We start from the raw sequence: 21,065 nt of genomic DNA on the forward strand, positions 1-21,065 counted from the left end.
TCCCTCTGATGGAAGTATGCTATCTAGCAACCATGGCAAGATTGTACCAGATGTTCCATAATAGTCAGCATTTCCCATAATAGTCGACTGAAGGTGTTGTGTTTACTATGCTGTCATGAGGGCCAACTGCCTTCCTTCCAGAAACTACCCATATGGGTATGCATATCTTAGAAGGGGAGGAATCAGGTTATCCTTTTCGCTGCAGGAGAAGTCAGTCAGAAAGATCCTGACCCAAAACCATGTTTATCTTGTAATACTGAGTTTGTTCTTTTAGTGGGAACCTTGTTTGCCAACTTAGTCCAAAATCAAGGATCAGGTATTTCATAAATGCTATATGAAGAAAACCATCAAAATATTCAAAGCTTTCACTGGATGTTATGTATGTAGGGCACAGCAAGTCAGCTTAAAGCCTTCATGCAATCAACTGATTCATTTCAGCTGTTCATTTATTTTATTTATTTATTTATAAAATCATGTCATTTTTTCCTGTATAATATTGCCAGGATTCGATCATTTTTGTCTGTCTCTTCTGCCAAGACTCTTGTTCATGCATTGGTTATTTCTCGGTTGGACTACTGCAACCTTCTTCTCACTGGCCTTCCTTCTTCTCACATCAGTCCGTTGGTTTCTGTTCACCACTCTGCTGCTAAGATCATCTTCTTGGCTCGCCGCTCTGACCATGTTACTCCACTTCTGAAATCTCTTCACTGGCTTCCAATTCACCTCAGAATCCAATATAAACTTCTCCTGTTGACCTACAAAGCTTTTCACAGTCTAGCTCCTTCCTATCTTTCCTCTCTCATCTTACACTATTGCCCCACTCGTGCTCTTCGCTCCTCTGATAACGCTCTTCCAGAACATTTTTGAACTACAAGTTCAATCGCAGTTTTTAAAGCTCAGCTAAAAACTTTTCTTTTTTCTAAAGCTTTTAAAACTTGATTTTGATCTTACTTTTATACTGTTAGTTTTACTCTACCCTGTGCCTGTTTGGTGCATTCTCTTCCCCTTCTTATTGTTTTATTATGATTCTATTAGAATGTAAGCCTATGCGGCAGGGTTTTGCTATTTTATTGTTTTACTCTGTACAGCACCATGTACACTGATGGTGCTATAAAAATAAATAAATAAATAAATAAATAAAATACCGCCCAATAGCTGAAGCCCTCTGGGCAGTTCACAAAAATTAAAACCATGAAGAACATAAAAACAACCAAACAACAGGGTATCAAAAATATGACTGCTATCATCCTACCTGCTACGGGAAAATGGTGACTCTTGTATAAAATACATGGTGCAACTGCACAATAATAGAAGGTGCACCTACTGTATTTTGCTTTATTTGGGAAGAAAGGTCATCAGGTGCCACCAACTTTAGGAATACTACAATAACATTTTACAGAAGTCTATGAAACTTCATTTGTTGGAAAAGTTCAATAAAAGCAATTCCATCCCTTCCACCAGCGCCTGAACACAGTCTATAGATTGTTACCTACTTCCAATACAACGCATGCATGTTCCAATTCCAGAAACCCTAACACAATTGTGATGGTTTAACTGCAAAATGGGTTGCAGCAGTCATGCACCTATAAATGCATGATCCACTGACAATGCTTAAAAATAATAAATAAATAAAAAGGATGTCTATATTATCATTCAATAACTTGCTGTGAAGGGCCACAGTTAATAAGGTAATTATCATTATTTGTACATTTTGCATTTCATTTCCTATGCCATAATAAATGTATTGGTCTTTAAGGTGTCACAGGATTCTTTGTGTTTTAATTGCTACAATAGAAGCTTCCCACTTGATCTAGATTCAGATTCAGAATAATGTGTGGTCATTTGGGATTCTTGTACAGTGGGGATATTGAATGTTGGTGTCAGGATAAGGCCCAGGCTCCCTGGAGCATATCCCAAAATGGACTTGGAGATAGAAAAAGAAGAGGAGGAGGAGGACCCAAAACAGGAATCGGGGGAGGAAGTTCTCCAAGACTCTCTAGGAGCCAAGGAGGAATCTTCACAGAAGCTTATCGGACAAGAGCCCCAGGCTCAGCTATCATCCTCCCTGCCCCTGGGAACTCAGTCTTTGTCAGAGGGGAAGGGAACATCGGAAATGACAGGTCCCAGAGTCTGTCGCAGGGTCAAGCAGGTGGAGCTGAGAAGAGGTGGGAGGCGGTCTGCTAGTCTAGCTATTCACTAGAGGTTACTACAGAAGACCCTTCCTGAAGGGGGGGGGTTGATAAAAGCCTGCCAAGAACAGTGAGGAACTATCCATTTAGTCGATAGGCAACTGCCTTGCTTTGTTAAGCTAATTAAGCTTAGAGGATAGCTCCTAGCATTCGTCTACTTATTGAATAAAACTTTGTGGATTGCATGGCAGATCTCTTTATTGTCTCGCATCTCGCGGGAGGACTTGGAATCATGACAGTCAGGCGTACAGACCAAATCTGGCCCGCCTAGAGCCCAAATCCTGGCCTCCTGGGTTCCCCAAATGGCCACACCCTTTTCCCCACAACTGCTGATCTTTTAGTGGTTTCCCGGGTTGTCCATGTTTTTTCCACATTGTAAAAGGTTGATATGCCTCTCCTAAGGCAATGAAATATGCTGTTGTTTTTGTATTTTAGCCCCACCCCTTTTGCTCCACCCACCAATGGAATACAATCTGTGAGCTTCTCCAAAAATTGAATTTGGCCCTCAGGCTGAAACACATTTGACATTTCTGTTATACAGCATCCAAAATAAATACAACTTTAAAATAAATAAATAAAATAAAACCATGTCCAGAAAAGCTTTTCATACAAATGATTTTGTGTACACACTACTCACTTGATTTTTCACATTGTCATCTGCCACATTCTATATCAGCTAACATAATACAACTTTTGCATTACTTGAATGTTGATCTACACAGATGTTCTTTTGGAACTGGACCTTTTGTACTTTTTTTTTTTTAAAAAAAAAAGCCCTGATAGCATCAGAGAACAGCATTTCTAGTAGATCCAGTGACTGAACAGCAACAAGACCCAGATCTCCCGAAATAGACAGAACTGGCTTCTGAGAAATTTGTACACTAGATCTACCCTGCTGTCTGGCGTCCAGACAATGTCTTTCCATTTCTTTCACATGGCTCCCTTCACCCTTGTAATGTCACTTGGGTCTGGTTAATAAATAATGGGGGGGGTACCTGCTCCACTTGCAATACACTCCTATGACTCAGGTATATTCACAACAGGGTTCTTTATTAGTACAACACTTCAGAGGAGAAAAATGGCACCCTGCCTCAACTCCGAGGCCTAAATTAGGTGAGGGAGAGGACCTTCCCAGGTCACCAGGAAGAAAGAAAATATTAGAACTTGCAGTATCTCTGAAATGTATATACAGACGTACAGATCACAACTCCTCTATTTGTTAATAAATTGTACTATCACTCAGGGCCAGCCCTACCATTAGGCAGAAGCAGCTATTTTAGGCAGAAGTTGAGGGGGGGGAGAGAGGAGGCAAACAGCTGGAGGACAGAATTGAGTGTGCCATATGGCCTGCCCTGTGCTGCCTAAGCTAGCCTGCTATCCTTAGGTAGAGTGGAAGACACTGCTCTGTTATGAGTTATGGAAGTAAGATTCAACTGCTAGTTAGTCAATTCTTGTCCATAGAATAGGAGTGGGCTTCCACCCTGTCCTTTGCCTCAGGCAGGAAAATGTCTTTGGTTATTGGACGGTATAGAAATGTAATAAATAAGTATCTTAGGCCAACTCAGCTGCTGCTACAATCAACTTCATCCTCCCCTCGCATTTCCCTAAAAATAGGGAGAGGGGAATACATCCAGAGGTTGGATAACACTGGACTACATTACAGGGTTGCCATATACCTCTGATCTCAACCCATCAAAATTGGTATAATACTGGGCTACGCTTCAGGGCTACCATAACCCACAGTCTCTCAGCCACAGCCTACCTCCTGCACTAGAGGTGTAATAATGATGGACTATCTGTATGCATTGGCAGGGTAATTAATTAATTGTTTACACACTCAGAAAATAGCTTTTAAAAAATCAAAACTGAGTTAGAAAGCTGTTCCATTTTGTTTTCGGGTAGACATGCTACTGTCCAATCACAACTACACTAAAATCATAGATTTTTTTTTATGTGGCAGCAATCGCTTTCCGTCAGAGAAGACCCCAAAATGGTTCTAAACAACCCAGGAAATTCCTTCTCCACACAGCAAGTGTGTTACTAGCATTAACACGGTTAACATGGTTTAATTTGTTTTTAACTGTGTATATGTATTGTTTTATACTGTATGTTTTTATCTGTATGCCGCCCTGAGATCTTAGTGATATAGGGCGGGACAGAAATATTTTAAATAAATAAATAAATTACTATAACTTCGTTCATGGATGATTCTGGGCTGAAAACAACAGAATGAAATTTAATAGGGATAAATGCCAAGTTCTACATCCAGGAAATAGAAACCAAATGCACAGTTACAAGATGGGGGATACTACTTGGCTCAGCAATACTACAAACGAGAAAGATCTTGGAATTGTTGTAGATCACAAGCTGAATATGAGCCAACAGTGTGATGTGGCTGCAAAAAAACCCCAAATGCTATTTTGGGCTGTATTAATAGAAGTATAGCTTCCAAATAGCGCGAGATACTGGTTCCTCTCTATTCGGCCCTCGTTAGGCCTCATCTTCAGTATTGCATCCAGTTCTGGGCACCACACTTCAAGAAGGATGCAATCAAGCTGGGGTGTGTTCAGAGGAGGGCAATGAGGATGATCAGAGGTCTGGAAACAAAGTCCTATGAAGAGAGACTGAAAGAACCGGGCATGTTTAGCCGGAGAAGAGAAGATTGAGGGGAGACATGATAGCATTCTTCAAATACTTGAAAGGTTTTCACACAGAGGAGGGCGAGGATCTCTTCTCGATTATCCCAGAGTGCAGGACACGGAATAATGGGCTCAAGTTACAGGAAGCCACATTCCAGCTGGACATCAGGAAAAACTTCCTGACTGTTAATGCAGTACTTCAATGGAACCAGTTACTGAGGGGAGTTTGTGGGCTCTCTCACACGAGAGGTATTCAAGAGGCAGCTGGACAACCATCTGTCAGGGATGCTTTAAGGTTGATTCCTGCATTGACTTGATGGCCTTGTAGGCCCCTTCCAATTCTACTATTTTATGATTCTACGACTAAAAACAGTGAAAAATAAGAAAGGCTAGTTTCTTACAAAATGAACAAGCATGCATATTTTGCCTCATATCTCAGCTTCTACAAGGGCTAAATAATTGCTTTTTGAAGCAAACTGAGAATCTGGGGATTATGGCTTATATGGAGGAGCAACTATTCCCCTCCAGCTCCCTATAGTTTCAGCCATAACTGTCCCCAACTTTACTGACCAGAACAAGTTATTCTAGGTCTGTAGCAGAAGTCCACAAATGTGCTCACAAGCAGCAAGTCTATGGCTGCATTTGGACAACACAATGGTGGGTTACTAGTCAACTCCACAGTTGATTATCAAGGGGGTACTCCCCACACAACATGATTATAATCAGCCATGGTGTGGATTAAGGACAGTGTCGAGTTGACTATTGACTAATGGTGTCTTTGACTTACAGATCTCCTGCCCTCACTCTCCCCCCTCAGTCCTCCCGTTGGTATCCCATCAGCCATTGCGAGTTCTGCTGGCTGGACTAGAGCTAAAGCCGCCACTTTGGTCACTCTTGCCAAGGGACTCTGTAGTCACCGCAAATAACTAACTGCATGCAACAAAATAGTCAACAGTGCCGACACATGACTATGATAACCAACAGTTGTTCAAATAGTCAATTCTGCACAAAGTTCGTTATTTGTGTTTGTTATTTCAGCTGAATAACCAACTATGGTGTGAAAAGACAGATGACACAATAACCAACCATTGACTATTTAACCCATTGTTGGTTAGTGTATCATTCGAACCCAGTCTATATTTCATTCTAGCAAATGCCTGTCCCAGCTCAAAGTATGGGTGGGCTGAGGCCTCATCTCTGAGTTCACACTGGCCTTGGAAGGTACTCAAGGAGCACCTTTGCTGCTTTCAAGTTCCCCTGAAGCTAATAGTCCAAGAGCCAGAGCAGGATTTATTTACCTGAAGAGTGCAAAAGCTTAGTGTATATTTTTTGTTTACATATGACGTAAGTGTCTCAGGAAAGTGAGTCTTACAAAATTCCAGTGGTGGGGGGCTGCGTGATGACATCATCAACATGGCTGCCACACTATTATGTAGTTGCCACATGCTTCCCCCAAGCCCAGAAGGGGAGAATGCAAATGCCTGCACAGCTCAGCCTGATTTCAGAGGCAAAGCCCCACTGCTTTCCAAATTGGAGGGGATTACATTCAGTACTAATTACAAGTTCTGGCTGGCTACCAAGGACTCCTGATTTGTAGGGAATACTACAATCCACCTCAAGCCCAATGCTACATTATTAATGAGATGGGACAAGACAGACAGGGAGATTAGTGATGGAGGGGGCAGAACATTTTCTAGTGTTTTATTTTTCCATGGAATTGTTTCCATTTCATAAGTTCATTAGTAAACATGAATGTGTGTCAATTGCAAATACATTAGGCAACATAGGTAGTTTCAAAGCTGTAATTAATGTTTTTCAGGCAATTATCCCTAGAAAGATTGTGAGAGAATACATATATGTCATTGTCACTGAAATGCATACATGTCTCAGAGCAAAATGGAACTGATAAGTAGTGACAGTAAAAGTTAAGGTGGTCAAACAATAGTAGTGGACGAGAGCTGAACTCGGTTGAAATAGGTAAGTGCTTGTCAGAATATCATGCACAGTTCTTTGGGTTGCTATATCAATAGTTTTCTGTTTCTTCTTAAACTGAGACAATGTAAGGGAAGTACATGCTGTTGTATTTAAATTGCTACAAGTATTCCAACATTTTTTCTTGCATAATAAAACATTTAAAGGAGCAGTCTTATGGTCCCAGACACCACCTGAGGGGGCCATAGGATAGTTTCGATTCCCTGATCCATGTTTGGAGGAAAGAATTGTAAATCTGACCCCTCTCCCCCTTCACTGTGCCAGCTGGCCTGCAAGTCCAGTAACCTGATTTTGGAAAGAGAGAAAAGGGGGTATTTTGGTGGGCGGGGAGGGGAGAGGACTCGAAAGGCCAGGATACTAACTCTTCTGAGCCTATGCCAGCCTCCTCCCCACCCTTCCAAAACAACTTCACTAGATGGGCAAAAAAGCCTGTCTAGCAAGAAATGCAGGGTGGACGGACAGGGAAGTGAAGATCACCTCTGCTCCTGCTGCCCCCTCAAAGCACTGCATCCTAAATCATGTTATGAATACTTTAATTCCCCCCCCCTTAAATATTTTAATAGTGCATTGGGACAAAAATTAACAAGGGATACTTTTTAAAGATTTGTTTACTAAATAGAAGTAAAATATACATGCTAAATTAGATCTCTGGGGGGGGGGCAACTTGCAGCCCTCCAGTTGTTTTGGCCCATGGTTCCCATCAGCTCCACCCAGCATAGCCAATGGAGAGGAACGGTGGGAGCTGTAGGCGAAAACATGTCCTGCTCTAGGACATAAGAACATTTTTCAATGCAAATGACCCTGTGCAAATTAACCTGATTTGCACTGGAAAAATTTCCCATTCAATTTTTCCCAGAAAACCCATAATTGGGCCAATTCACACAATTATGAGGGTGTATGATCATGTGAACCCTATGGGCTGTTTTAAGCTTCTGTAGTGGCTTGTTAACCATGGCAACAAGTCACCATTGCCGGATTTGCACAACATGGTAAGTGGCACTGGTGACGGTAATTATGCAAATCCCCCTGGCAAAAGGATAGTTGTGATTGGGGGAAAGGCAAATGAAAAGGTAGTGAAGTGTGTAGAGAAATCACTAGCTATTTACATTTTTCACATTACTACACCAAACACTAGTTACGCAACATGTTTTTGGCACAAACAGTGCAATGGCAATGACAAAATAAGAAAGATCTATATCTGTGATTGCAAAATTGACACTGACAGTTTAGAGAACTAACTGCACAATCCCTTGCATGTTTAATCAAATCTGAGTCCCTCTATGTTCAATGGGGCTTGCTTGAAAGTATGTGCATTTCAGATTGCAGCCTAAGATTCCCCTGATAAACCTGATTTAAAAGGGATTTAAAATTCATTAGAAACTTGGCATGATGGATCTCAGCTTCCGCTTACCCAACAAGCTTTAAACTGCTCAGCCCTTTTAAAAAGCTCACAAAACATGTGCTGGCAAGTAGAAAATATCATTACCTGATGTCCTAAACTTTTACTACTGGAGATTTTATGTGTAAAACAAAAGACAAAATCATTTAGGGCTCTGTCATTTCTTTGAGGTTCAACAATGATAAATAAGTAATCTCAACATCAGTTTAGCAGTTAGACAGCTCATTTAAAACAAATGATTAGCAACACCTAATGACATTAAACTCAGTGCCCTTAGTTTAGTGCCATGCGTAGTGCTATCCCTAGTACCCATTGCGAGGAGACTGGGAAGTCACTGGCACACTTCAGCCAGAGAATCACAACAATATTGTAACCACTGCACTTTCTTTCCAATTCTTGCTACTGGCAGATTCCACTGGTAGAAGGTAAGATATAGCAAGACAAGTATGTCTGTCTTCCTAGAAGTCACAGCAGCAGCAAAAGCAGTGCCTGGTTGTGCAAACCAAATGGCTGACTTGAAAGATTGGCTGAAAAAGAGTTGAGGGAAGAATTCTGAAGTGTTCTTCCTCCCTCCATTGACCTAGTTCAAGTCATGCTACAGATTTCCTATACTTTTTATAAAACTTCCTGCGGAAAGATCTATCAATTAGTATACAATATACTGCTGGTTATATTACAACATGTAATTTTATGCTGGATTAACCTGAACCACCAGATCTCAGAGTTATTAATTAGCCGTGTGCACTCTGCCCTGGAATTATCTGGTACCACGAACATCCATGGAGCATTCGATCTTCCAGAGCAGAGATTGGCCGCTTCCAAACCCAATGATTAAGATCAGAGTGGAGAAGGCTGGAGCGGGGAAGGTTTTTTTAAAAAATCCTTTAAAAATTCAGGCACAAATGGATCCGATTCAAACTTGGCGCAGCTAAAGCCTTCCTTAGAGCTATTACCTTGCCATGTTTCATCTCTTTATCCTTAAAAATTATGCAGATGCAAGCATTTTTGTTAATTTCCATTTTAAAAATTCCTAAAAAGCAAAGCATGAACCGATCTGATTCAAACCTGGCAGGGCTAAATCCCTCCTTAAGTGGTATCACTGTGTCAAGTTTTATCTCTTTATCTTTAAAAATGAGGGAGCTGTAAGCATTTCTGTTAATACCAGTTACCAGAATACTGAACAGTTCTTCAACGGGTAATTTGATGAGGCAAAAAGAGGGACCCGCCCCGGAAACTGAGGCAGAGAAACACCTCTGCTTTCATTCACACAAGGCAAATCAAAATACAGGTGAAGTATGCAGTCTTCTTTAAGTAAGAGTGCAGCTTCATATTCTTCTTTGTTCATTTGTCTGTGCTAGCTCATGAGAACCAATTAGGAGTGCTGTTACTCTACAATACCATGAGAGTAGTGTAGAAGTACTTACTCCTCAGAAACAATGACTAATTGCAGGAGTTCCTAATAGCCCAATTTTGATGGACCTTATCTCTTGGCCACTCAAATATATAAAAGTCTCGTAATCTCGTATCCAAGTACTCTGATCTTGCACTGCCCCTTTCCCACTCCTGTCTCCCCATGCCATGACTAAAGGCTTCCAGGATTAAGTGACAACCACTTCCCATTAAGGCTGAACTGGGAAACTCTGATTACCAGGTTTGAAACAAACCAGGATTTGAAATCAACTTCAAACCATAGCTTCAGATCCTGGTTTGTTTCAAATCCATCTACCCAGAGAAAATTACAGTGACTTTAGACTACCGGGTAAGAAATAAATTATTATTATTATTATTATTATTATTATTATTATTATTATTATTATGGTAAAGCTTTTTGTAGGACTACTTACATGTCTAATTAAGAAGCTACAGAATAAGCTGAAGAGTCTTTCTTAAACAAATGTTTAATATGCATGTTTACTCAGAAGTAAGCACCACTGAGTTCAGCAATACTTACTCCTAGGTAAGTACACATAGGGCTGCAGTCTTAGAATCAAAGTAAGTAGCTGGAAACAACTGGAAGTTAGGCAGTATTTTACAGTTGGAATACAATAAATTTCTGCTATCTACCTCATGTTTTAAATAGAGAACATTATCCAATTTTAAAAGAAATAAACTTTTTTCAGCTTATGGAAGTATTAATAAACTCTTACAATTTATGTAAATAAGCTTGCTTATATTTTGCCAAGTTTGGGTTTTCTCCCTGGCATTAAGAGCATTATGGTATCTACTTGTGATAGCATGATTGTATCAGATCAGTTGTCATGCAGGCTGTTAAAGGAGGAAACAAATGAACATTCTGAAGGGCCTAAACGAATAAGCTTGTATGCCAAAAATCTAGTTTGCGCACGAATTCTGATCTCTAAATAAACAGACTCCAATATGGCTCTTCTAGACCCTATGGGCAGAGAGTTTCAGTGATTCAGCTTGGAAAAAACTTGCATCTGAGAAGTAGATTAGTCTAGCTTATGAAAAATCAGTCATGCCACGAAGAAGTTTAATCTTTAAGGTGCCAATGTCCCCCTCTTGAAAATGTGGTAGAAACTAACACTTGGCTACCAAGCTCAGCCATAATTTATAGACTCCTGCCAGGTAACCACAGTTTCCCAGGCAGGAAACTGTGTTTGATTAAGTCAGGAAGTTTTCAATTATGGAGTGCAAAGAAAATGGGGAGGGCTACAGACTGGATGAAAGTGTTTTCACCTGGTGCTTTTTACAGTGCAATTGTACTGCTGGTTCTTCCCCTACCAAGTAACTTACTCAAGCCTCACAGCTCATTGGAGATGATGCAGGCCTCTGGCAAGAGCATGTTATTATTACTGTTGTTGTTATATCCTGCCTTTCTCAAGGCAGCTTCACAAATTAAATCATATAGTTAAAACAGATAGAGGTATACAAAAATATAAAAATAATTAAACATCCTACAATATTAAAACCTTTTAAAATATTTAAAATACAAATATTTTTTTTAAAAAACACCAATATATAAACAATGCATAAACAGAAGTCCAGACTACCCCCAAAGGCCAGCTGGAACAGAAAAGTTTTAGCCTGCATTCGAAAATACACCAGGGAGGGAGCCAGTCCAGCTTCCCTGAGAAGGGAGTTCCAGAGCCTTGGAGCAGCCACCGAGAAGGCCCTCTCCCACATTCCCACCAGGTGTGCCTGTGATGGTGAAACCGAGAGAAGGGCCTCCCCTGAAGATCTCAGACGACGAGCAGGCTCATAAGAGAGAATACTGTCTTTCAGATAACCTGGACCTGAGACGTATAGGGCTTTACAGGTCATAACCAGCACTTTGAATTGTGCCCGAAAACAGACCGGAAACCAGTGGAGCTGTTTTAACAGGGGAGTTGTCTGCTCCCTGTAACCAAGCGCAGTCAACAATCAGGCTCCAGCTCTTTGAACCAGCTAACGTTTCCGAACATTCTTCAAAGGCAGCCTCATGTAGAGTGCATTACAGAAATCCAAACAGGATATAACTAAGGCATGTGTCACCATGGCCAGGTCAAACATCTCTAGGAACGGGCGCAGCTGGCACACTAGCTTTAACTGTGCAAATGCACTCCTGGCCACCGCTGAAACCTGGGCATCCAGGCTCAGGGCTGAATCCAGGAGTACACCCAAGCTGCGAACTTGCATCTTCAGGGAGAATGTAACCTCATCCAGCACAAGCTGAATCCCTGATCTGCCTTTTGACTGACAAAGAGCACCTCTGACTTGTCTGGATTAAGCTTCAATTTGTTTGCCCTCATCCAGTCCATTACTGCCGACAGACACCGGTTTGGAACTGAAACAGCTTCCTTTGAATCAGGTGGAAAGGAGAAGTAGAGTTGGCTGTCATCAGCGGACTGGTGGCACCGCACCCCAACCTCTCTGAATGGTTGCATGTATAACTTAAATAGAATGGAGAACAAAACAGAAGCCTGAGGGACTCCACAGGCCAATGGCCAAGGAGTCAAATAGAAGGTCCATTCCTCCAGGAAGGAATGGAACCACTGTAAAACAGTACCTCCAAGTCCCATCCCAGCGAGGCGGCCAAGAAGGATACCATGGTCGATGGTATTGAATGCTGCTGAGCGGTCCAGCAGAAACTACAGGGACACACTCCCCGTCCTGTTCCCGGCGTAGGTCATCTACCGAGGCAACCAAAGCTGTTTCCATCCCATAACCAGGTCTGAAGCCAGATTAAAACGGATCTAGATAATCCATCTCATCCAGGAATCCCTGGAGTTGGGAGGCCACCACACGCTCCGATACTTTGCCCAGAAATGGAATATTGGAGACTGGCTGGTAACTGTGTAATACATTGGTGTTCAAGGAGGGCTTTTTCAACATAGGTAGCACTATCACTTCCTTCAGGCAGGGAGGCATTAACCACTCCACTTACCCACTCAGCCAGTCCCCCTCTGGCTGCTTTTATGAGCCAGGAAGGACAAGGACCTAGCATACATGTGGTGACTCTTACCTCTCTAAGGATCCTGTCCACATCCTCAGGTTGTACAAATTGAAAAGTATCCAATAACACTGGACAAGCAGGTGCCAAAGTTACATCAACTGGGTCTGTATCAACTATAGCGTTCAAGTCAGAGCAGATCCAAGTGAGGACTCTTGGCTTCTGATTCTCAGCCAGAAGCAAGTAGCTGAGGGCCTATCCATGGTTGAGAGACTTAGAGCTAACTGCTCTGTGTTCCAGAGCTGAGGAACAGGGGGCCGCTACGGGCCTGTTCAACATCACAACAGGCCACCATGGCTTAATTTACCCACACAAGCTGTTGGGTCATGCCAGATGCCTGCAGATGCCATTTTTGGCTTGCCATGACTTGTTGTCATGCAAATCCAGGTGGTAGGAATTGTTTGAGAATTAGACAACCCTCAAATAACCCTAAAACAAGCCACTTGTTTTTTGAGGGATGTTTAACCCTCAAACAAGCTCTACCGCCTGGATTTGAATGACATGACAAGTGACAGCAAACTGGGCACTCGTGAACACTTGGCACAACACAACAGCCCCCATGGGTAAATTAAGCCATGGTGTACTGTCATGTCATGCAAATTAGGAGTATAAGTCTAGTGCATGACAGAGGATGCTTTGGTGATGGAAGGCAATGCTGCCAAGGAAGGTGACTGAAACATCTATGTGCTGTTTTTCCTTCTGGCTTGCTTTCCAGCCTTAGTAACATTGGGGGATTGCCTCGAGTGTGTGGGTGCTACTGATGAATGCATAGTCAGACAATGGAAAAGGGTGTCTTATTTCAAACCTAATTCTGGAACAGCATGCCGACCTAGCTTGCATCACTAGGATCTAGTTGGATGAAGAGGTGGGGCCAGCTCTCACAATTGTATACAATAGGGTTTGTGGTGAAACACAAAGTTTGACTCTGGTCTATAGGGAATCCATCTCCCTCATCAGCCAGCTTTGTATGTCTATACCTGGTGTTGGGATCTCAAGACAGGATTGGGATTCTGTTGGTGTGCCAACAGAACCCAGCTGTGTAACAGTCTCCCTGCCTGAGCTGACGGAGGCGATCTGCCTAGTGTTGAGGATGCAGATGTTGGTGGTCTTGGGGGACTTTAATGAGGCAGTCTTAACAGAATGGCTCGGAATTTCATGTCCTCCATGTCAACCATGGATTGTCCTGTCACAGTTAATAGCAAGCCAAACATGTGGCAAGACATATTTTATATTTGGTTTTCTGTACAGGATTAAGGGACAACGAACTGTGGGTGGAGGAGCAGTTAATGACTCTGTTGGCATAGACAGATACCTGATCAGTTTTATCTTTCAAACTGTCTGTAACCATTACATGGGTGGTCCACTCCAGAAAGCTGATGAATCCAGATGTTTTTCTGAGGTCTCATGGAGACTTTCCTGCAAGTTTAGCTAGAAGTACTATCAAGGCCCTGGTCTCCACTTAGAACAAGGGGATGACCCAGACTCTTCACATGATCATTCCAAAATATCCTCAACCTAGTGGTAGAGCTACCTCAGCATTCTGGTGAGCAAAGGGCAATGAAGCAACAGGGCCGACAACTACAGTGCAAACGGCAAAAGATTTCTAACAAGTATGACTGGACAGTTAAGGACCCATCTTAAAGCCTATTCAGTGGCAGAATAAGGAATGAAAAAGCTGTATTTCCCTGCCAACACTGCATATGCTCAATGTGGCCCAGCAGAGCTTTTTCGGGTGGTGATAGGGCTTTTTGGAGTAGGCCATAGAAAGCAACAACCTCTGCCCTCAAACATTCACTGTGATCAATTTGCTGGGTGTTTTTCAGACATTTTCAGACAAAGTCACTCATATCCATGCCAATTTAGATGCCACTGTTTAAGAGTTCAGGCATTCAAAGGAGGTAATGTGGGCAGTGAAACTGACTAACCTGGATAGATTACATCTGGTCTTAGATGGGGTTGCACTTTTCCCCCTGAAAGACCAAGTGCACAGTTTGGGAATGCTCCTGGATTTGGTGCTAACTGGGAAAGTTCAGGTGGCAACACTGGCAGGAATACTGCCAACCCTATCGGAAAAGCGAGGCTCTTGCCCCAGTTATACATGCTCTGATGACATCCAGGCTGGACTACTGTTAACCTCTGTGCACAGGGCTGCCTTAAAGACAGAATATGGTGCTGAATATAGCCATCCAATATTGGTGGAATCTTGCATTTCTAAGCCCCAAAGGGTGTGAGCCCAAGGTACTAAAAGGACTGCCTTTTCCCATACCAAACAGTCTATACTCCACAGTCATCAGCACAGGCCCTTCTCAGTTGCCTGCTGCTAGGGAAAGGGCCTTCACAGTGGTAACCCCACACTTCTGGAATCAGCTTCCATCAGGAGTTCATCAAGCCCCTTCTTTGCAGGTCTTCAGGAAAGCTCTGAAAGCCCACCTGTTTTCGCTGGCTTTTTCATAAGGTCTTTGGCTGCTGGTTTAGACAACTTCTGCTTTTTTATCAGTAATCTCTTTTTATTGAGCTTTTAATGAATATGTAATGATAGAATTTTATTCTACCTGTTTTGTAAGGGTTTTATCTTTTATCTTGAAAGGCTTTTACCCTTAAGGCAGCTTAAAAATAATATTTAATAAATAAAAGCAGCAGCATGAGGGTAGAAGAACATAGGAAGCTGCCTTCTACTGAGTCCATCTAGCCCCAGTGTTGTTGACAATGACTGGCAGTAATGGCTCCCCAGGGTTTCAGGCAGGATTCTTTCCTTGCCCTACCTGGATAATCCAGGGATCAAACCTGTGACCTTCTGCATGCAAAACAGGTGCTCTATCACACTGAGCTATGGTCCCTAACCGTTCGTAAAGCACACAGGCACAGGCCTCATGCATGTTATTAAGCACAGATGTGCTATGTCCAAAGCGATCCAATATTATTTTGCTTTGTTCAACTAAATGCAATGTCCAAAGCGATCCAATATTATTTTGCTTTGTTCAACTAAATGCAATCAGGGAAGGCACAGAATGGAAGGTACAAGAGGCAAGGCAATTCTATAGACATAAGAGATAGAGCAAATATCATTTTCACTCTCTTCTACACAGAAAGTTTTACCATGTTCCAAAATGCTTCGTCTGTACATTTCAGTTTCCTCTCCTCTTCTGCAGCCCCACATGCCATCTCCCATGCTATTTCAAAGGGTCACTCCACTCTCCAGAACAGATTTTGGAGAAGCTCAAGAGGAGGGGGAATGCTAAAAATCACGTTCATCCCTGTTCGGCTATTGGAAGCCTCCACTAGATCAGGGAGCCTCCTGTCAACAGCAGGACACCAATTAGATACAACTCTAAGAGTAGACTGTGAATTCTGTTATTTTACATGTGCTATTTTATGGCGCAATCTGTGCATGTTTAGACAGAAAAATGTCTTACAACTCTCAGCATTCCTCAGCCAGCCATACTAGGTGGGGAATGCTGGGAGATGTAGGACTTTTTTTCTATCTAAACACGCATAGGACTGTGCCCTTATAGTTTTAAAGTTAAATACAGCATAATAAGTTGCCATTGTAATGTTGATGAATTTGGTTATTATTGTTGTTGTTGTTGTTATAGATTGTGTCAAAGAATAAGGGGATAAAATTTAAATTAAATGAGGAGCCTGTCATTGTGTGCTTTTCCTTGCACAATTCCATACACCTTAAAAAATAAGGCAAGAAGGGGGAAGTCAAGCTCAGAAGGAGGTTTGCTATGGTACTCCCAATGGGATTTATCTAATAATGTAAAATATCCTTGCCACTGAAGAAGACTCTGGTATTCCTGCAGAGGGAAGGTGTGGGGGGATCCTTTTGGTCCTGCCTCTCTTTTTCCTGTTCCATACAGACTGGGCAGTGAAAAGAAACCGCCCAGAGAGCTTCGGCTATTGGGCGGTATAAAAATGTAATAAATAAATAAAATAAAGAAAGAAAGAAAGAAACCTTAAATCAATAAAACTTTCAGTTCCATAAATAATAAACCAAATCTAGTTATAGTTCAGTTGAAATGCATATGAAGTACATTATAAATGTTCATATAGTTCCACCAAGGTATATAGTACAAGTTGCTGCCCTGAGGACCTTTAAATATTCTTTTTCCAAGTTATTTAGGGACTATCTACATAAGTCCCTGGCACAATCCAGACACAGCAAAGTTTTAGCCCACACAATTCCCACAGAGCCTACATGCCCAATACAGAGAGACAACAGAACAGCACCTTCAAATTCCCAATCACTCAACGCCATATTCCAGGGGGAAAAGGCACCTGCCTTCTTTCCCTTAGACATTCCTTACATTACAGCACAGAACGGCACCAGACTGGTACGCACATGGCTTTCAGAAGTCCAAATGGTGTGGCTTGCCTTCATTGAGAGGAATCACTGCTAGCACAGATAGGGAAAGGAAAGGAAAGACAAGGAAGTCATATCAACACATCAAGTCTCTGTTCACATCTCTAAGCAAATCAACTGCTACTTTTTCTGGAGCCCTAAGACTGAGACCTAGGCCAAAGCTAGACCTAAGGTTTATCCCTTGATTGTCCAGGGGTCAAACCTGTTCATCTAGGTGACACACAGGGGATCCAGTGCTCAGGCAGGGGCGAACCCTGGATGATCCCAGGATAAACCTTAGGTCTAGCTGTGGCCCTAGAAGGCCCTTTCTACACCTAAGGATAATCCCAGGCAAATGGAGGGATCATCCCTGCCTGCTCCCGGGATCCCCTGTGTGTCATTTGCGTGCACAGGGATGATGGGGGGGGGGGGGGGCAGGTGTAGAAAGGGACCCTAATATCACATACTGATTCCTCAACACGTTATGGCCCCACCTGTTTCTCTTCCTTCCTTCGCCAAGATGGAGCGCGACTCCCCGGCCGAGCCGTGATGGTGCAGACCTACCTGTGCCGGCGTGGGTCTCGGCCTTGCCCATGGATCAAGTAGCTGCCTGCGTTCTTCCCGCCGTCGCCGGCGTCCACGTGAGGGATCAAGACGTCCTCCAAGCCCAGGTCGAAGCGTTTGTGCTTCGACGAGTCCGGCAGGAAGAAGAAAGCCCCGAAACACAGCGTGATGAAGGCACTGAGAATCAGCAGCAGGATGAACTTTTCCGAGAGTCTCAAGGTAGCCCGGTGGTGGGGGAAGGAGGCGGCGGACGGGCCCACGCTGCGCGGCGGGATGCGGCGCCCGGAGAGAGGCAGCAGGGCCGGGGTGGTCATCGCGCCCGGCAGCGGCGGGAGCGGCGCGGAGGGGCAGGAGGAGCAGCCGCCGCCGCCGCTGCCGCCGCCGCCGCCGAGGAGGAGGGGACGCGGGCGGGTCGAGCCGGCGGGTCGTGACGGCGCCTGACGTGGCTGCTTCACCAGGGCCGCCGCGGGCCGCGTAGGGACGCCGTCATCACAGCGGCTCCCGCCCGGGCGGGGCACACGCGAGCGCCGCGGCCTGAGGCGGAGCCGGCCCGGCCGCGCTCATTCGGGGGCAGGGCAGCCCGGGAGGCCCAAGCGCGGCAGGGGAGCCGGCCAAGTCCGGGCTGGAGCGGGCTCTCCGTCACCGCGGCCCGCTCCCCACAGCGCGGCCGGGCTTATGGCAGGCGGCGGCGCCCAGGGGCCCGTGGGGCCGGGCTCGCCACTTCAGTCCGCTGAGGCACAGCTGCTCCCGTTGCCCCGGCGACGGCCGCCTCGGCCTCCTTCCCTGCCGAGAAACACCGGGCCAGGCCACCGCCGACTCCCGAGCGAGCGAGGCAGGCCCCCAGTGCGCCTGCGTGCGCTCGGCAAACGGCCGCGCTCGCCCCTCCCTCCTACCCTCCCATAGACTTGTAATGGAAGACTACTCCACGGAGCCGGTTCCGGGTTCAACGTTTATTTTATTTTATTATTTTATTTCATTTCATTTCTATACCGCCCAATAGCCAAAGCTCTCTGGGCGGTTCACAAAAGTTAAAACCAAGACGAGCATAATAAAACAACCAACAATTTAAAAACACAAATAAAAAAATGCAATATAAAAAGCACGACCAGGATAAAACTACACAGCAGAAATTGATATACCCGTATTTCTTCGATTGTAAGACGCACACTAATTTCAGTACCACCAACAGAAAAAAAAAAACCTAAGACACACCTGCAATTCTAAGACGCACCCCGTTTTTAGAGATGATTATATGGGGCGGGGGAAGAGTGTCTTAGAATCGAAGAAATAGGGTAGGTTAAAATATGAAATTAAAACAGCAGAGTTTAAATTTAAGTTAAATTAGGTGTTAAAATACTGAGAAAATAAAAAGGTCTTCAGCTGGCGACAGAAGGAAAATAATGTAGGCACCAAACGAATCTCTCTGGGGAGCTCATGCCACAGCCAAGGTGCCACAGCAGAGAGGGCCCTCCTCCTAGTAGCCCCATGCCTCACTTCCTTTGGCAGGGGCTCAGGAAGAAGGGCCCCTGTGGATGATCCAGGCAGGCACATATGGGAGGAGGCGTTCCTTCAAATAACCTGGCCCCAAGCCATTTAGGGCTTTGAATGTCAATACCAGCACTTTGAATCGGGCCCGGACCTGGACTGGCAGCCAATAAAGTTGTAGAAGGACTGGCGTAATATGATCACGTCGGCCAGTCCAGTTTTGCTTAATTTATTTATTTATTTTATTTTATTTTCCTCCCTCATGGCGGAAATTGGGAGCTCCCATAGAAGTTAACAGGGAGACGCTGAAATTCTGGCTTAGCGGCGATTGGATACCAAAGTGTCCAAGTCCACTCCGACAAAGAGGAGCAGCCAAGCATAGGCTGCCGCCTCTTTCTTTACCACATCTGAAATTTAAACAAAATTTTTCCGTTTTTAAGCATTTGAAAATAGCCCTGTCAATGCAGATTCCAGTATAAATGCAGCTCATTATCCCCATATCGAGCCTCGTGTGGCACAGAGAGGTAAAGCAGCAGTTTCTGCAGCCGAAACTCTCATTGAATCATAGAATAGCAGAGTTGGAAGGGGCCTACAATGCCATCCAGTCCAATCCCCTGCTCAATGCAGGAGTCCACCCTAAAGCATCCCTGACAGATGGTTGTCCAGCTGCCTCTTGAATGACTCTAGTGAGGGAGAGCCCACAATATAAACTGCCCGGAGAGCTTTGGCTATGGGGTGGCATATAAATTTAATAAATAAATAAACTTCCCTAGGTAACTGGTTCCATTGTCATACTGTACTAACATTCAGGATGTTTTTCCTGATGTCCAGCCGGAATCTGGCTTCCTGTAACTTGAGCCTATTATTCCGTGTTCTGCACTCTGGGAAGATCAAGAAGAGATCCTGGCCCTCCTCTGTGTGACAACCTTTTAAGTATTTAAAAAGCCCCATGGCCTGAGTTCGATCCCAGCGGAAGCTGGTTCTCAGGCAGCTGGTTCAGGTCGACTCAGCCTTCCATCCTCCCGAGGTCGGTAAAATGAGTACCCGGTTAGCTGGGGGAAAGGTAATAACGGCCGGGGAAGGCAACGGCAAACCACCCCGCTATAAGGCCTGCCAAGAAAACGTCAGCAAAAGCTGGCTTCCCTCCAAGAGTCAGCTGGCTTCCCTTTCCTATCCCCATATTGCAGACTGTGGATTAGAGAATAGGAGGTGGAGCAGTCAACTTTGCAGGTTGAGGGGTCGGACTGCAATGTAGCCCCATTGTGTGTCACAGACAACTTGTATCTGATGGGGCGAGTACTGATAGGCATTGCATATCTATAATTTTCATGCTTCAAGTCTATGGTTTCAAGAGACCTATATACTTCCTGTTGCCTACACCATAGACTTATAAAGATAGCACCAGAGGCAGGATTGATATCTTCTTTACAGAACTGTTCCTTTCCTTTTTCTCTTTTGGGACTGAAGTGAGAGTTAGTTACAGAAATCAAGGAGAAATCAGGGATTTTAACACAGCTGTGACTGGATACCAGCCTGTACATCTAGAAACAAAAGGTATAAGCAAAAACAGGGGTTCCTGGTTTAATTCTGTGTAAAAAAATTAATACATTTGAGCAAGGGGAAGAGACCTTTAAAAGTGCAACGTGGCTGCATGCAAGTCACTGGCGCACAAGCTTTCTATGTGCAACTGAGGGCAGGACTGGGGCTTGGAGGAGGAGCGAAGGGGTAATTTAATAGAACTGAGTTTTCTCCGGAGGTATCTTTGGTGTGAGGGTTTTTGGGCGGGAAACCCAAGCCAGCTTCAGCCCCACCTCTGATCTGCAACATTAACACTGGACTATTTTACAGGGTTGTCATTTGTTGTTCTCTCTCTCTTTCAGCCTCAGTTCCTCACAATGTGCAACGTGGAGTGTTGGAATTTGGAGTCATGGCTATTTTAAAATATTTCAAAACCCTCCAAAGTTACGTGTTTTGCAAAAAGTAAGGCTGGATTTAGAAAAAGCAG

General features: G+C 44.0%; 1 protein-coding gene across 2 annotated transcripts in view; it reads right to left on the minus strand.

Annotated features, from left to right (window-relative positions):
• Positions 1 to 17,907, minus strand: part of MAN1A2 (mannosidase alpha class 1A member 2) — a 64,950-nt gene extending 47,043 nt beyond the window's left edge. Inside the window, exon 1 of one of the 2 annotated variants that reach the window (XM_063128924.1) lies at positions 17,576 to 17,907. In XM_063128924.1, the coding sequence (XP_062984994.1) occupies positions 17,576 to 17,889 (314 nt within the window). In that variant the 5' untranslated portion in view covers positions 17,890 to 17,907. Of the gene's footprint in view, positions 1 to 17,011; positions 17,032 to 17,575 lie in introns of those variants that run through there. The other variant, XM_063128925.1, reaches the window with a different exon arrangement.
• Between the last annotated feature and the right edge of the window lie 3,158 nt (positions 17,908 to 21,065).

This window comes from Elgaria multicarinata, chromosome 6 (assembly GCF_023053635.1).
Source record: "Elgaria multicarinata webbii isolate HBS135686 ecotype San Diego chromosome 6, rElgMul1.1.pri, whole genome shotgun sequence".
Classification (NCBI taxonomy): Eukaryota; Metazoa; Chordata; class Lepidosauria; order Squamata; family Anguidae; genus Elgaria; species Elgaria multicarinata.